General features: G+C 35.2%; 1 protein-coding gene across 1 annotated transcript in view; it reads right to left on the bottom strand.

The window, feature by feature from the left end:
• KLHL1 (kelch like family member 1) overlaps window positions 1–17,478 on the bottom strand; it is a 174,380-nt gene that overhangs the window by 88,606 nt on the left and 68,296 nt on the right. Inside the window, exon 4 of the mRNA XM_079318031.1 lies at window positions 8,907–9,103. Coding sequence (XP_079174157.1) covers window positions 8,907–9,103 — 197 coding nt within the window. The remainder of the gene's footprint in view (window positions 1–8,906; window positions 9,104–17,478) is intronic.

Genomic DNA, 17,478 nt, shown 5'->3' with positions numbered 1-17,478 from the left:
TAGCACCTAGGCAACCACATTGAAGTTCCTGATTATTAAGAAGCCATCAAATTGTGATTAAAGCACTATAGACTATTTCCTTAACTATTTTCCTGTAGATTTCACAGCATTTTACTACCAGCAGTTGTCTTTTCTATTTTCTATTAATTATCTTGCTGTCCATATGCTAGTTCTTGAAATGCTCTTAACTTCCTCTTCTCCAACTGTGTCTTGATGGAGTGCTGCTGTAACGTGCTATGTCGCAGCTGTACTAAGGAGAACTTAAAATGAAAGCAGCACACCGTGCTAAGTGTTGATTATTGCTTTCAAACAAGAATCTCTAAAATACTGAAAGTGTGAAAGGTGATCTATAAAGTACAATTTTTTCTCAAAAATATAAAAGAAAAATGAAAAAATAAATTGTGAGTAGGAGTCATAATAATAATAGCAATAATAGTTTAAAAAAAAGCTATTTAAATATTGTAAGAAAGTTATCCTAGCAAGAGAAGTAAAAGATCAAATTTTGTGGTTCAATTTAAAGTGACAAGGATTTTGTGACTCTTGCGTTTGCAGTGCTGCAATTGTTTACTTTACTATATCACTACTATGGCCTTGAAGGAGTAAAATAGAGAAAATTCTAAACCTCAAAAAATGTATTTCCCAGTCAGGCATAATTGGTACTGCATTGTAAGTTCCCAAATGTCATTAATTTTAATTTATCTGGTAATATTATTCATTTTAATTCTTCTTGTGTCTTTGGAGTATTTTCAACTTAATTTTACTTGTCCAAGAGATGCTAGAGAGAGGAAGGATCTTATAAAAAAATGCAACAGTATCAGAATAACAGCTTTAAAAATCAGAATTTAACTAGCCAAGTGAAGGGACCTGTGTTATTTAAAAGTAGCATTCTATGTAGATTTAGGAAGCATTTTAAACAGAAATGTAATTAAACTTTTTACTCCAAGCTAGTACTATGAACATAAGAAGCAGAAAATTGCAGAATATTTTAAAATTTCGGTGTGTTACTGTTAACTTGTTGCTAACATGCTCTCAATAGCTTACTGCTAATAAAAGGCAATTAAAAACTAGCTATGGGAAACCCATCTGTTGCAGTAAAATTAAAAAATAAAAAAATCTCAACTTTTGCTTCATGCCATTCCTGGATACACAGTTCACTGAAAGCATGCAGGAAATATCTTTAATAGCCTTACAGAATAATTTTGTTCAAAGTGACCTCATCTAGTCACAGTACTCACAATCCCTGCCCAGTGCATGCCTTAACTAGGTCAGGTTACTTAGCAACATTTTGTCATGTGTTGAATACCTCTAAGAATACATCTCCAAAATTACAGTGGTTGTTACTAGTATTTAACTACTCCCAATGTTCTAAAAAAATAATCTTAATATCCAGCTGGGATTTTCTATATCCTAATTTGCCTCTGTTGCCCATTAATCTGCACCCCAACAACAGTCTGCACTCTGTATCCCCCAGTTGTGTAGATGCAGAGAGCAGTGAGGTCTCTCTCAGTACACCAGGTCCATCAGAGCCAGCTTCCCCACACTTCCCTCATGCACTGTTCCAGCATCTAGTCAGCATGGTGACCTCCCCTGGACTAACTCCATCACACCCATGTCTCCCTTGCACTGAGGAACACAAAGAGACAAAACTCTTCATATTTGGTCTCATGGGTGCCAAACAGGAAAGGATCACCTTCTTCAATTTTCTCACTCTCAGTGACACACCCCAGGATGCTGATGGCCTTCTTGCAGAAAGGTTACACTGCTGGTTTATGCTCATCTTGGTGTCCTTTTCTGCAGAGCTGTTTCCTAGACAGTTAGTCCCCAGCCCGTAGCTGTCATGGGATTATTTGTCCTAGATTGCAGGACTTCGCATCTTCCCTTGCTGAACTTCCTGATGTTCCTCCTTTTGGGGGCAGGCCTTTTAAATACTTTTATTGGTGATCTGGATGAGGGAATCAAGTGCATTCTAAGTTTGCAGGAAACAAAATGTCGGGCAAGAGTGTCATCTGCTGAAGGGCAGAAAAGCTCTGCAGAGGGGTCAGAAAGGCTGGATCCGTGGGGCAAGGCCAGTGGTGGGTTCAACATGACAAAGTGCAGATCCTGCACTTGGGTCATAACAAGCCTGTGCAATCCTGCAGGCATGGGGATGAGTGGCCATAAAGCAAAACACCTAGTGAAGGGTCTGGAACCCTCAGCTGACTGGGGTTACTGGGATGGTTTAGCCTGGTGAATAAAAGGTTCAGAAGAGACCTTATTGCTCTCTGCAACTACCTGAATGGAGCTTGTTTGGAGGTGGAGTTTGGTGTCTTCTCTCAGGCAACTAGAGACAGGATAAGGACCTCAAGTTGCACAAAAGAAGGTTCAGATTGGATATCAGGAAACATTTCTTCACTGAAAGAGTGTCTGAATAGGCTCTCCAATGAACTGGTGAAGTTGCTATCCCTGGAGGTATTTCAAAAACAAGTAGAAGTGGCACTTTGTGACATGGTTCAGTGGGTATGGTGGCATTTATTCAAAGGTGGGACTTGATCTTGGAGGTCACTTCCAACCTTAATGAGTCTGTGATTCTGTGCCTTCAGCCCATTGCTTCAGCATGCCCTCTAAATAGCAGCCTTGTGCTTAAACATATCACCTCCTCCTGCCAGTTTGATGACATCTGCAAACTTGCTGAGAGGGACCTCCATCCTATCAGCTAATAATTCCTGAAGTTGCTAGACAGTGTTGGACCCCAAAATTATTCCTGAGGAACATCACTATTTACTGGCCACCAGCTGGACCTTTTAGTACACATCACAAGTCTCTGGGCCTCCCTGTCCAGTCAGCTTTCCATCCATCTTATTTTCTTTTCATCCATATGTCACCAATCTGGTGGTAAAGAGGCCAAAGTGGTCAAAAACAAAGTACATTTTGAAATTAAAAAGCTGTTACCTGATAAGTACCTATTAGCAGCATGTACTCAGCTATATTAACAGTAGAAAGCAATCTTATGACCCTGTACATATATGATGTGAAACTGCTGGAACAGGGTTCAGCCAGGACAGGGTTAATTGCTGCAGCAGCCAAGAGGAAGGGTAGCTAGGACCTGGAGGTTATTTAACACCACCTCCTTCCATTTTCCAGGGGTTTGGGAAAAGCTCCCTTCCAGGTCAGGTAGTGTGGTAGATGAAGCAGTTGAGTACTGTTGTGGGGTTTCCCCATGGTGAAGATGAGAATAATTTACCTCCTTCTTGTACCTTTTGTCATTTGTAAAGTATTGTTGCAACTGTTCCTTTTCTTATCTCATTGCTGTTTCCCTTAAACTGTTCATATCTCAACCTACAATCTTCACCTTTTGTGCCTCCAGTTCTCCTCTCCAGTCCTACTGCAGGGAGAGGGGGAGAGAAAAGGGGGAGTGAGTGAGCAGTGCATGCTTTGGAGTGATTTAGTGGGAACACAAAATTGAGGAATACTACTCCTTACCATGACACTAAAGAACTGTTAAATTACAATGCTAGAGAGTTTTCTTGCCTCACTTGCTATCTGATTTTAGTTAAAGCTACACTAACACTGAAACAAACTTCTGATATCTGAATGTACAACTACAACTCATTAATGACTGTTATGAAAATCTATCAATAAATCAATAATATTTTTCCTAATTTGAATATAGAGTAATGTTACAATATTTCAATATGCTTCAGGATAAACTGTGGTAAAAGGAAAGGAATGGTTCTACATATCACTCCTCCCCTACTCCAGTCCAACAGGTTTTAACTGTGAAATTTTGTAACCTAGATAATAAACATAAACTAATAAAATGATCACTGAAGCTCTTCGTCATAAAAGATTATTAGAAAATTTGCATAAGGCATACACTTCTACTAAATGAAATGGTTTCTCCATCTGCAGCACAATCAGAAGTCTCAGTAAATTAGAGTCCATATAGAGTCAGCACATGTCACTGAGATTACTTACGTGCTCATAATTAAGTTTGAATAATGTTTTGTTGTGCTGGGACTAATGACCCTTGCAATGCAAAGCATAGAACTGCATCTCTGAGAAGCTAAACACCTCTTACCACTTCATTCAAAGACACTTGCAAACATTCTGCATCTCCCAGGCTTGGAAATGTAACATATGTTAGGGTACTTTATATTGCTAACATTATGGCTGGGTTACAGACACATCAATCACTTTATTCATTTATGTTCTTCTGGTCAAGGAATTTTTACTTATAGCCATTCTTCTGCTCAGTGCATCAAAGCAATCTGAAGATTTTACAAGTTTATGTTTAGCAATTCATTTTGAAATATGGTCAAATAAAAATAAGGAACAAGCTCTATCATTTCAACTCTCAAATTGCAGTTTCAAGATGCAAAATGATCACTGAGCTTTAAGTGAAGTTTCCTGAGAGGTGAAGCACTGACAGTTTAAATAGCTATATCTAAGAGGTATTTCAATTTTCTGTTTGAAGCAATCAGGTTCAAGTCAAATGGCATGATAATGAGATGATGAATCTGCTACTATATCTTGGAAGGTAACACTCTCCATTTCTAAACATTATCTATACATTGTAACACAAGCAGAACCATGGCCTTTCCTGGGAGAGAGAAAGCAAATCATATTTGTATTCAAAACCATACACAGTATGACTATTTTTTTTTTAATAATTTGCCAGGCTTTCAAACCAAACTGCAATTAATTTTTTAAGGAAAAATCTGACTTACTTTTCCTCTTTCAGAATTTACCAATGCAGCAAAGTAGTTGTTGCAAGAAGGGCTAATGGTATATTAAAGCCATGGACTCCAATAATCTAGTACGGTTTATTACAAACCTTCACCAATAAACACACAGTGGTTCAAATTAGAGTATGTTTGAAAACAACTTCTACTCTAAAAATAATTGCATCCCAATGAGGTAGCCACCAAAATTTCAAATTACACTTTATTTTCTAAAGAGACCGGTAAGTCCCTATAGTATGACTTAAATTTCTGACAAGTATGACAAGCTGATAAATTGTAGACTTTAGAGGTTAGCTTCCCTACATATGAAGCTCCTTATAACTAGAAGAATAAAGAACTGTCACTTAAAATTCTTGCTAGAAGAAATCATTTGCTTCAGCTTATTAATATGTTCCATTTTGCTGCCTTTTTTTTTTTTTTTTTTAAAGACATCACACATGCATTTCACTCTGCTATCATCAAACCTAACTCTGGCAATAAACAAGGAATTTAAACTTATCAGACATATGGTTTTGCAGATTGAAAGCTTTCAGACAGTGACAAGCTAGTAACAACCCAGATTGCAATTAAGAAGTACAGAAGTTTTAAATCAAGAGACATGGATATTTGTACCGCCATTTAAATTAGCAGATTCATTAAAAATAATTAAAAAATAAAAATCACACCACAAAACACTGGCAGTACATCTTCATACCTCAGAAAAAAACCAAACTTAATTAAATCTGATGTGCCTAAAAATGAAATCAATGACAATTTACATTTTCCTCTTATTAATGTCTTTTTTGCAAAGCTTCCATTTAAAATGTTGCCATTCAAGTTCTATTTCTAAAAAGTACAGGGAACACAAACATAGAAATCTCCAACGTTCATTGTTCATCAATTTTATATGAAATCTATCTTCCTCTTTTCTTCCAACAATATTACATTTGCCATTGCTTATGGCAAATGCATTTTCTAAGATTTTTCAAATATTATTTGGTTTCCCTTCACTGCTTTTATCTTCATTTCCTGACTTTTTACCATCTTCTATGAACACATTTGTTCTTCCTCACTTAGATTTTGCATTTCAAAATAATAATTTGATATTTGAAACTGAAGACTAAATATCCCAATAAACACAGAGGGATATTATATCTCTGCTCATGGAAAGGTATATATAATTTTATAGTTAACAAATTTTATTTCCATTTGATAGGACCTTCAAACAAAAATGTGTATTCTTTTTTATCCACAGATTTCATGGTTAGGGAAATAGAAGTTCTTCAGTGTGACACAAAACATGTTTGAAATCATACATCTCCTATCAAAAGGATTCTTAAATTAACTGGCCTGCTCTTTAGGAGCTTTTTCTTCTCCAGTATAAAGAAATTTGCTACCTCAATTGTCATAACATGCTATGTGAAAGCACAAAGCAAGTTATATAACAACAGTGTAATTTAGAATTTATATCAAGTCTGAGACTAGGCAGGCAGATTTCTTTGAAAAATTATGATTGAAAAATTTATGGAGGTTCAATGAAGCAAAAAATTTCACAAAAATATATTGATTTTCATTAGAATGCTATTGTGAAGACAATTGTGAATTCCTTTCTACCTAAAAGTATTTGGTGGAGAAAAGCTGTATAATATTTTCCAGGTATAATTCAGGCAGAGAGCTATTGTTTAATTCCTTGTTTTTTTTCCAAATGAATCAATGAATATGTAATTTCAAACATGTAATTAGCTAAGTAGTAAAATTATTCAAAAATGAGATTTAACTTGAGCCATATCTCAAAATTATTACATGATTTATCATATAAGTCACACCTATAAATCTGCTTTTGCAAGATTATTTGAAAAACTTTGTCTTGCTTGCAGTTCCTACATTAGTACAGAACTATCGTTTCTTTGAGCTTTTTTTTTTAGCTCAAGCAACAACAGCATAAGATTCCAGAGTTAAGGGAGAATTATTAGTTCCTACGCACAGCAAGCTTTTGCAGTAACACTGTGGGAGAAGATTCACAGAGCTAGAATATGAGATACACCACTTTGAATTCTTAAGAAAAGCACCCTGAAAAGCTTTGAAAAAAGGGTCTTGAAGTTCTCTGGAAAGCAAAAGAACTACTTTTTTAAGGAAAGAGTGAATTTTCCATCCCCTTTTTAGCCAGCAATTCCCTTCAAATCTTCTGCATAAGACTGCAGGAGTTTGTCAACAAACTCCTCTTGCCCTACTTTATGTCTGCCCTGCTCACAGTCCATACTACTGTCCTGGAGACTGAAGGTAAAAATAATTACTTCTGTCACTGCAGAGACTATGCATCTGCTCTTAGCCTGTGCTCACCACTTTCCTCCCCTTTCTTCATACACCCAGGTCTCTGTTCCTCTATCTATTCCTCAGGGTATCTTCCTTGAACTGTGTAAGTTTTTCCTGGTTATGCATCCATGTAGAAGAATTAATCACTTTTCTCTTATGTAGATCCTCTTTGATTGAAAGTGATGTACTGAAGATAGGCAATAAGGCACTCCTTCCCCACTCACAATTGGTTTTCCCCACGTGTTAACACAAAACAGTAAGTCAAATAGATGTGAGCTGGCTCACACCTTAACGAAGTAACACAATGCTTATGAAAATACCTTACACTATGAAACTTATCTTTTAGGGCTACATTTTCACTGGATCAGAAAAAAGAATGCAATTTCATGGTGATTATCTGTTTTTCTTGCAAAGAGAAAAACTTGTGCAAATGCCCTTGAAGATAAATCAAAGCTTGCTTATTAATTACAATGGACTTCCTCTATGATCTGCCATCTTTTGTTGGTGACTTTCCCATTAGACATAATTGAGATTTTAGATCTCAGGATTAAAAGAATAATAAATTATATATCTAATATCTGAGTCATGGCACAGATCTTCATTAACTTTGTGATACATTAGATATCCATTAGTTGCAAGTCTTCAATTGTACTATAATGACTTATTTCATTCACCCAAAAATATTTCAATAAGTTCTTTTAAAGAACCATAATAAGTTTTAAAATTTTTTTAAATCAGTTTTTTTTCTATTTTAATGTCCATACAACAAAAAAAAAACTAAAAAGATGAAAGTCTTACATAAATCTAAGAAATACGTTGATAAAAAAGTTGCATTTTTTCGAAACACATCTGTTCAGTCCAAATACAATTTTATTTCAAAGAAGATCACATGAATGCTTCTCTGACAGCTTATTTCTTTCTACTGACAGAAGATGGTTGAACTATCTTGGACCTGTAATACAGAGAAATCACAGAACTTGCTCCAAAAGTGTAACATGGGTATAGCTACCTGAACTGTACTAATACACTTAACTGTTTAGTTAAACCTGTGAATTGCAATGTGTTATTACTTACAGAAAATAATAAATAAAATAAGGATGTAAATGCTGAACAAGAGAATGAGATTCACTGAAATGTGCTCTATAACTTCAATAATAATTACAATAGAGACCTAAAGGGACCATTATTTCTCATAAATGATATATAATCTACTCTTTATGTAAGTTTAATTTCATGAGCCAGATGTTTTTAATTTTGTCAAACCATGAAAAATCAAATGACTACCAATATGATTTAATTTCTGAATAAGTAGCATATTTCTGCTTCATTGATTCTGGTTAAATTTTGACATTAATTCCATACCTGATCTGTCAGATGACACTAGAAAAATATTAAATATTACCAGATGAAATTCCGTATTTCTAGAACTTCCTGTCTTAATCTACCTCACAGATGACTAAAAGGATGACTAAAATTCTTGAAAAAACAGTCCCAAAACACTACCCAACAAAACTTCCCTTCACAGTATTCCCATGCACACCAACGACAATTACAAAGCTTCCCTAAAGCTGAAGTGACTAAAAAGTATTACAATGACTTAGACACACTTTACTATTATCACCTGTATGTGACCATGCATCTAAAGAAGTTACACACAGTTCTGACCCAGCAAATAGTACATCCATCATAGAAGGCCAAGCCATAGCTTCACTGAAGTTCACAGGAATCATCCCTTCAATGGTTTCAAAAGGACCACTTATGAAATAAAGTTCCATAGAAGTACAGAATATAATACAGAATAATTTAAATCCAAAAACTAACACGATATTTTTACTTGTAGAGGACATGTAGGATTGACAAGATTATAATTTAGCTATTCCAAAACTGCCTTACCATGGTGTAGTTGTGAGCCACCTTCATAAGCTCTGTGCACCCTTGTGCATCAGCAAATGCTCGAATTCCCAAGCAGTTGGAGGGGTGCAAAAGCTTCATTAGGAAATGGCAGCAAACCTCTACTACTTGGGGGAGCTGGAGGAGGCAGGCAGCTGCTAGCAGGTTTTCAATGGTGTCTTCCTTTAATTCCAGGCAGCCTAAAAAAAAAGTATTGATAACAAATGCAAACTTATTTACTTAGTATTTACAAAACATACAGTATCCAAATATGTTTTTATAAATAATCATAGCTCTCTATAAATAACAGAAAAAGTGAAGAAAAGAAGGATGAGTCTCCCTGACTGAACACACCAGTGACCTGGAAATTACAGTATTAGAAATATTTCTTTTTAAATTACTATTAATTCAACTATTTAACAGGCATAAAAAGAGAGACCGTACTGTCTGAAATGGAAGAGGAGACTTGGAATATCTTGATATCAATCAGGCTGTGGATGGTTTTGTTGCTGGGTTTCTTTTCTTTTTTTCATTGAAATTTGTGATAAAACTTGAGTTATCTTCAGTGGCACCAAGAAAAACTTAACAGCCATTTACTTCCCTGAAAAGAATGAAATAACTGCCCAGTATAGTATGAATAACCCATAAATACATCTTCAAAAGAAGGCTTAACAGCCTTCAAACATTGGTAATGTGACTTTGGGATTAATGATATCTGAGTAACATATGGCAGGCTTCTTGTAACACATAGATCCTCTAAAATAATTTATATTAGGGAAAAGAATAATTAATAATAATTATATTGAACTTAATTCTGTAATTTCACAAGTCATTATCTTCACCTTTCAGACTGAGTCACGTTTTAGCAAATAAAAGGTAGAAGAGATTAAAATAAAGTTTAAAAAATATTTATTTTAGGCTGGAATATGCAATTCTTGTTATAATGCTCCACCCAGACATAATATTAAATTTTATTTTTACATTAGAATCTTATAAATTTCTTACATTAATAGTTTAAAAAAACTATAAACTAAAGATTACAAGGATGTTTTGGAGAACTGGAAAAAGAAGAATAGGAAAATAAAATGTGTGAATTTAATATAAATTTTCAAAAGATACTTCTGATTTTATTCTGCTGTGCTTGAAAAAATAATTTTGACTGTAGAGGATTAGGTGTATATTGATCTTTCTCTTAAAAGTAATACAGTTCTACACCTGGATAAACTCACTCTTTTCCTCACATAAACTTTGTTGTCACATTAAAAAAAAAATCTAAAAATCTTAATTCTATTGCATGGGACTAAGGAGTTCTAAAATCTTCCATTCACAAGAGAATGCCCTTGAAAAGACACTTTATACTGAATTATCAAACTCAAAATACAGTAACATTAACACTGCACATCTGATCTTTTCTCCCTTCACTATATCTGGAGTTTTTAATATGAAATGAAAACTATGAAGCAATACTTTCCTAGATTTAGTTATAATACATCCTTTTGCAAAGGTCAGTGCATCAGATCAAGCGCACAGACTAATTTCAGTGGGTTTCCTCTCCTTATTTTTATTCTTTTATTAATGTCCCATGAGTTTCTCTTTATGTTATCTAACCTTTTCTCACGATTTCTGTACACCACATCTTCATGCAATGTGGTCAGAAGGCCCCCTCAGTAGCAGATTCTTGGCTGACCCATATATTCATCAATGACACTCCCACATTTGCAGCCTGCCTGCAGCAAATGGCTGGCTCAACACACCATCTATTCTCTGGAAGACAGTTCCACTGTGTAAAGTGGAAGCATTCAAAAGATCGCTGTTTTCAGGTTAAAACTCACCATCCTGGTACCAGAAGTAAAAAAATTAAAATGTGCAAAACTTCTTTAAAAATGAGTTTAACTGAGAAATGGAGCAAAATCCAAAAACCAACCAAACAAACATTCAAGAAAACCCAAACAACTAAATCTTCTTTTCTTACATACTATTGATTTCTCAACAAGGAGGTCAAAAAGTCTCTAAGTCTCTGGCCCTACAAAACTGTTGTAAGTATAGAAATAATCACTTCCAATATCCTGACTTTATGAGGAAAGGTAACAGTCTTATGGTTTGGCCTTTTTATCACTAAAGGCAGCTACTCTTAGGAGAAGAAACCAAAGCAATCACTTGAAACCACATCAATATATTTGTTTTCAAACTGAGAAATCTTTTGCTCACTTTAAAGTACACTAGTCCTGGTACAGTATTAGTTGGAAAATAGGAGGATTAAACTAAGTTTAAATCAATAACATTTTTTATCTTTTTTATGAAACATCTATTTCTTTATGTAAATCACATGGACATTTTGAAGAAAATGTTTCACATTTTATAGAAGAGTATGAACACATTTCTGCTTTATATTTTAATAGAAGACGTAAACATACAATGGCTTCTAGGATATCTGGGGATATGAATATATTACAGTTTGGCTATTTTAACTAAATTCAGAAATACTAGTTTACTACTTAGTATATCTATGATACGCTCAGTACAAGTTACAGAGTGCACTGTTCTTCATTCTTTTAGTTTCAATGATAGATAGGGTTTTAATCCATCTAAATGCTTTCCAAATCTTACTTATCTTCTTTTTTAAACATCAAGACACCTTCATAAATTTTTTTCTCAAGGGCTGTATTCTCTTTCTCAGAAGAGTGCCATGACATTTTTATGATATTTCCTCTGGGATATCAAGTGTTTAGTATGGTCAGAGTTTGAAAAAAGAAAGCTGTTAAGGGGTTCTGTACATAAAATATGAAATCTTCAGACAGTTTAATATTGGCAATTAGAAGATCCAAGTATCTATTTAAAAACGTCTAATGGGATATTCAAGGGGCATTAATACTATTGCTCCTTCAATTCACCTCCCTCTCACATTTTTATGCAATAAGAAGCTTGCACAAGTGTCTTAGTCTGAGAAAAACAAATTAACCAGAGCTTAAAATCTCCTTTCGCATTACATTAATTAAGATGAAAAAATATGAGGAAAAAAACAATCAAAAGAACTGTAATGTATTCTAATTGTATTCTAAATTATATCTGTATTTGTGAAAAATTTTATGTGCATTGCTTATTCAGAAATTAAAATGCCTATCTTTAGCATGCACTCTCAAAATGACTACATAAATTTTATTGCCTCATTACCAAATGTGAAGCAGAGATAATACAAGAATTCTCAGATATTCTTGTTCTGTTGCTAAACGTTTGCCCAAGTTAAGGGGCAGTTTTGACTTGGGGTTGGTTTGTAGTTTTGTGGGTTTTTTAAATTTGTTCTTACTGTTGTTTGTTTGCTTTGTTTTGGTTTGGGATTTTTTTGGTTGGTTGGTTGATTTTGGTTGGAGTTTTTTTGTTTTATTTTTTTTCTTTTTTCTTCTTTCATTCTGTTTCCCACACTACTGACTATTCTTCAAAACTAGTTTTGTTTACAGGGAATCACTGCACCTTTGCCCACCTTCGTATGATGTTACTAAGGTCAGAGAGTTTCACAGGAATAGCCTCCAACAGTTATTGACCAACAGATTGAACCTGTGGTGGGACAACTCAGTAGGTACAGAGCAATTTCTCTATGTACAAGCAATGAAATTTTAGCCTAAATTTGTAACACATCATAATATCATCTGACAGCACGTGCACAGTAGATTTTTTTCTCTTTTATAATTAGACATTTACCCATTCATTCATTGTAAGACTCCTCAACATTCCTAAGAGTGCTGTAAGTGTGTAAAAGGGAAATCACAGGGCGTGTCAAGGAATTAAAAAGGCTAAAACTAATTCCTTGTAATCAGGTATTTATCTTTTTAACCTTTCTATTTCACGAGTCTTGATCAGTTGTGTTCCAGTTTTAAAGTGTTGCTGAATGGGATTATTTCTATAGGCTAATCAGTTTTAGGAGGTCTAATTATTTTTTCTAAAAAACACAGTAAATGCTATCAAGATAATATTTATTTATTTTATGCATTGTAGATAATTTGACTACAATAAGAAATTGCTTTCTTGAAACAGAATCTAATTCCCTTGAAGAACTGAAAAAGCTTATTAAAAAGGTGTTATGCCTCACACTGCTATAATGAACCTTTTTGTCATTGCTTATCTTAATCATTCCAAATCTTAGGTACTTTGAGGTAGCCACCTGACCTAATCACCCAAGATCTCCTTTTACAGTCCACGGAAAGAAATAGGAGGTCTGAGAGCAGCTTTCACCTGCTCTGTTTCAGTTATGTACTGCAGAATAAGATTAATTACTCCCTGAATGGCTATTTCTTTATTTCAGGTACAAAAGCAGAACCTTCATTTGACTTACTGAGATGATATTGATATTCATATTTGTTGATATAAATTCAGTTCATCTGCTCCCAAACTCAGCACTGCAATCATTAGAGTCATCAGGTTTCAGGTGATGAAATACTCTTTGGGTTCAATTCTGTTCTTTTAGTTGAGGTCAATTCCTGGTAGTGACATAGTGTGTAAAATCACCTCTTATGTCTAGCCATAGTCAATGAACAATGCTATAAAAGTATCTTCTGTGTTGCAGAATATCTTATCGTCTCCAGTCTGATCTATGCCTTAAAAATATAAATCCTATGTTACATTGTCTTCCATACTTATTAAAAGGTGAAGATGTTTTCAGAAAAGAAAACAGGACACAATATATTCACTTAGTATGGGTTTTTTTTCTGATCAAACTGTGTTTTATTCTCCATTAATTATTTGCTGCAGACCAAATTCATCAGTCCTAATTGAGGAAGAAGGCATTCTGTAGCTAATTATGTTTATTTAGAATCACAGAATGTTTGGGTTGGAAGGGACTCTAAAGATCATCTACTTCTAACTCTCCTGCCATGGGCAGAGACACCTACCACTAGATGAGATTTCCTCCACCCAGTCTGACCTTGAACAATTCCAGGGTGAGGCATCTCCAGCTTCTCTGGGCAACCTGCTGCAGTACCAGACCAACCTCACAGCAAAAAATTTCTTCCTATTATCTAATAGAAACCTACTGTACTTAAGTCTGAAGCCTTTGTTCTGTCTCTGTGTGCTCTTGTACATATTCCCACTCCAATTCTCTTGTAGGCTCCCTTCATTTAAGTATTATTATATATAAAATTATTTCATAAATTATTCCAGAGACATAAATATGCAGCTCATAAAAAATGAAAAAAATCCACCATCACAGTAATATGAGAATTCTTATAAATTAACTAGATTCACTCTTTTAAAATACTGTACAATTATTTACATGCTAATGTTATATCTTTGAGTAAGTGGACTAAACTGGCCTAATCACATGATCCTTCTGCCAGTCTCCTTTATTTAAATAGCATGGAAAATTACAACATTGCAGAGTGATAAGGAAATGCTATTAACAAATTGAAATCCCCCTGAGCAGGAAACTTCTCAAAAGTGTCTAACTAAAGATCAGAAAACTGTATTAACCAAAATAATCCATATACTACCTTTTCATCTTCTGTTCTGAAACAAGAAATCCTCAAAACTACACACCAAAAGACCTCTGTTTTATAACTGAAATGACAGATTTTAAAGAAATTTGTCCACTCATTCATATACTTCAGCTTTTCAGAGAGAGACATTCAAATGTTATTTTCTCCTTATGCCATTCACATGCCTTATCTCATTTTATATACGTGAACATAGTCACTGGTAAGATATACATACAAATAACACGAATAAAAGCAGCAAATCATTTTAGCTGTGAGCCTCATCTCCATAAAACCTTCTTATCAGCTATGAAGAAAGATATGTTAGCAATCTGAGATAGAAGATTTGTTTTCTCATTAGTTATAAAAAAAATTTGTAAAAATATGAACATCATTCTTGGAACTATATGCTAAATATTACTGGTTTGTACTTGCACAGATGACCATTATGTTAGTAATTTTGTCACCAATAATTCAGCTAATACACAGGCATTGAATCTGGAACTTTTAAGCTTAATTATGTACATAAATAGAGGAATAAAAACTCACAGGTTAAAACAGAAGAAAAAAAAAGCCAAGATAAAAGTTACCTCAAAAATACATAAATATAAGCAGCACTTACTCATTAAAATTCAAATAGCACAAATCTTGCACTCATTCACAAAATAGGCTGGGAGATAACAAGAATTATTCCAGAAAGCTCATTTCATCTATAAGGCCTTAGTTTCCCTTAACTGCTTTTAGTTAATGGACTTCAGTTCTTATGTTTGCTTCCAGACTGTCTGTTCTGCTCATCATGCTGCACACATCAAAAGCCACTCCAGGAATGTATGCTTGTAAACAAAAGCAAACTTTAGCTTGAGAAGGGGTTGGGAGGGGAAGTTTCATTTCACAAGACTTGTACCAAATATTGAGTAGCTGTTGGAGAGATACAACCTTCCTATTGCACAGAACCCAGTCAAGCTTTGGCCTCGGGGGAGGGGAAGGGGGATAGCTGAAAAAAACCTAAAAAAAACCAAAAACAAACAAAAAAGTCTCAAGGACAAAGGAGCTCAGGTTTCAGGTTTGAAGGAGCAGTATTTTATTCTCCACATCTGAAGCTAGCTCAGAAGCAGGAGCACTCTCCTCTGCCAGAATAAGCTTCTTAACTTCTCAGGCAATGATTTGGCAGCTTGTGCTACAGTAGCACAGAGCAATTCAAATCCATGCTTAAAGAGCAAAAAGTTACAGAAATGGAGGCATCAATTGCCAAGAAAAGATTTTTGCTTATGAGTCCACCTTACTGAATAATGAAATCTACTTTCGGCCAAAAATTTACTTTGGGCTGTTCTGAGGCTACATTTCACCACAGCTGCTGTCAGATGGGTACAGATCATAAAGGCAATGAAGGCATTTTACATTGCAGGAACAGAAGTAAAGACCTGAAATGTGAGACCTCTACTAATCTAATTTTCATTATTCTTTTGCTTGTGTTTGGAACTGGAAATATACAGCTAGGCAGCTGAATTCAAGAAAGTGGACATGGGTTCACATCTCCAATGTAGGTGCTCCAGAAGAAACATATTAAATAGGCAGTCCATCCTACAGCAGCCTGTCTTGTCACTTCACTGATGCCATTTACAGGCACATGCATTTGCCAGATGGCAACACAGAGGGATGATACTCCACTTTCCAGCCATGCCCAGTACTAATGTTCAGTAATTGTTTAAAGCTCTCTTTGGAGATGAAGAACTTTGAGCTTAGCAAGGGACAGTTTTAAAAATGCATCCTGCAATGTACTCAGTTTTCTGAGTACCTCCATACTCTGTTTCCCTTTGTTTGCCTGAATTTTTTTTAATTTAATTCTCCAGAATACCAGATTGCATAACAGTACAAGGACATACAGTCACTATCTCTCTCCATAACATTCTAGATCATTCTGAATACTCAAAATTTATGGATATCTAGTTCAGAGCTCTTTTCTGAGCAATTCTCATAAGCGTTGCCAAAAGAATGAGACAACAGCTGGTTCCTAGCATATAATTGCCAATTCTGTCCCTTAATGAAGTACCCAGGGTAAAAGGAGGAATAACAATTCATCGGAGTGTAGAGTTCCAGGTATGCGCAAGGACTTTGTGTTTCAGTGACAGGAATGGAAAATATCTGCTCCAGACGGAAACAAGATCCTCAGAGCAGGGCTGGCTCAGGGAAAAAAAAAAAAAAAAAAACAAAACCCACTAAGGAGGCAGTCAGTCTCTGCAGTTCTTTAAGATAAAGGGGTCTCTGAAGTTCTTTCCTGATTTATATGGAAGCCAACAGATTGTTTTAGGATCAGAAAAATATTCGTTGCAGAAAGGTATTTTTCCAAGCAGGCTGGCATTCACAGAGGACAGAATATAAGAATCTGGTCCTACAGTTACACTGAGGAACTCTGAAAGTCAATGTGGAGCATCCACGTACAGATAATCTGAATTATGGCTGTACAGATTGTGCCATCACTACCACTTCCCACTTCCTAAACTGGAGCAACCCTGATAAAGAAGGCTTCTTTAGATAACTCTCTTTGCAAAACTCTCTTTATTGACTCCTGAAAAGGATGACATGCACCATGACATGTATCTGCTCCTAGAAGAGAGTTTCACAGAGGATCCTCCATATCCAGAAGTTAAGTTTATTCAAGGTCTATGAGCACCTAGTGTGATATATGACCTTTTTCTGTCTTTTAGATCAATCCACTTACCTTAATTTGTCCTTTTACCACTCCTCCCAGAGTTCCTGGAACAAATGATTACACATCTGAAATGAATGGAAATTTAAGGGCCTATTCTCTGCAAGTGCAAAGCCAACCATCAAATATGTGGCAGAGAAAAAGTAGTGGGACAGGAGCAGGGAACAGTCTCCTCCAAAAAGTGCTACTTTGACATGGTCCATGTTCACTGGGATCTCTAACATGATACTACAGAACAAACAACTCTTGAGCAAACTCAACAAGTCACAGAGGCAGAGGCAAGGACCTTTACAATATTGGGGTAGCTCTTCTTCTCAATGTGATCAATATACACAAGAAGCCTGAAACACTGTAAAAAATGCCACCAGTACCTAAAATCCAGGCATTTGCCTGAGGACAAGATTTT

Source organism: Erithacus rubecula, assembly GCF_903797595.1.
Source record: "Erithacus rubecula genome assembly, chromosome: 1".
NCBI lineage: Eukaryota > Metazoa > Chordata > Aves > Passeriformes > Muscicapidae > Erithacus > Erithacus rubecula.
This window is presented reverse-complemented; position numbering and strand designations above follow the sequence as displayed.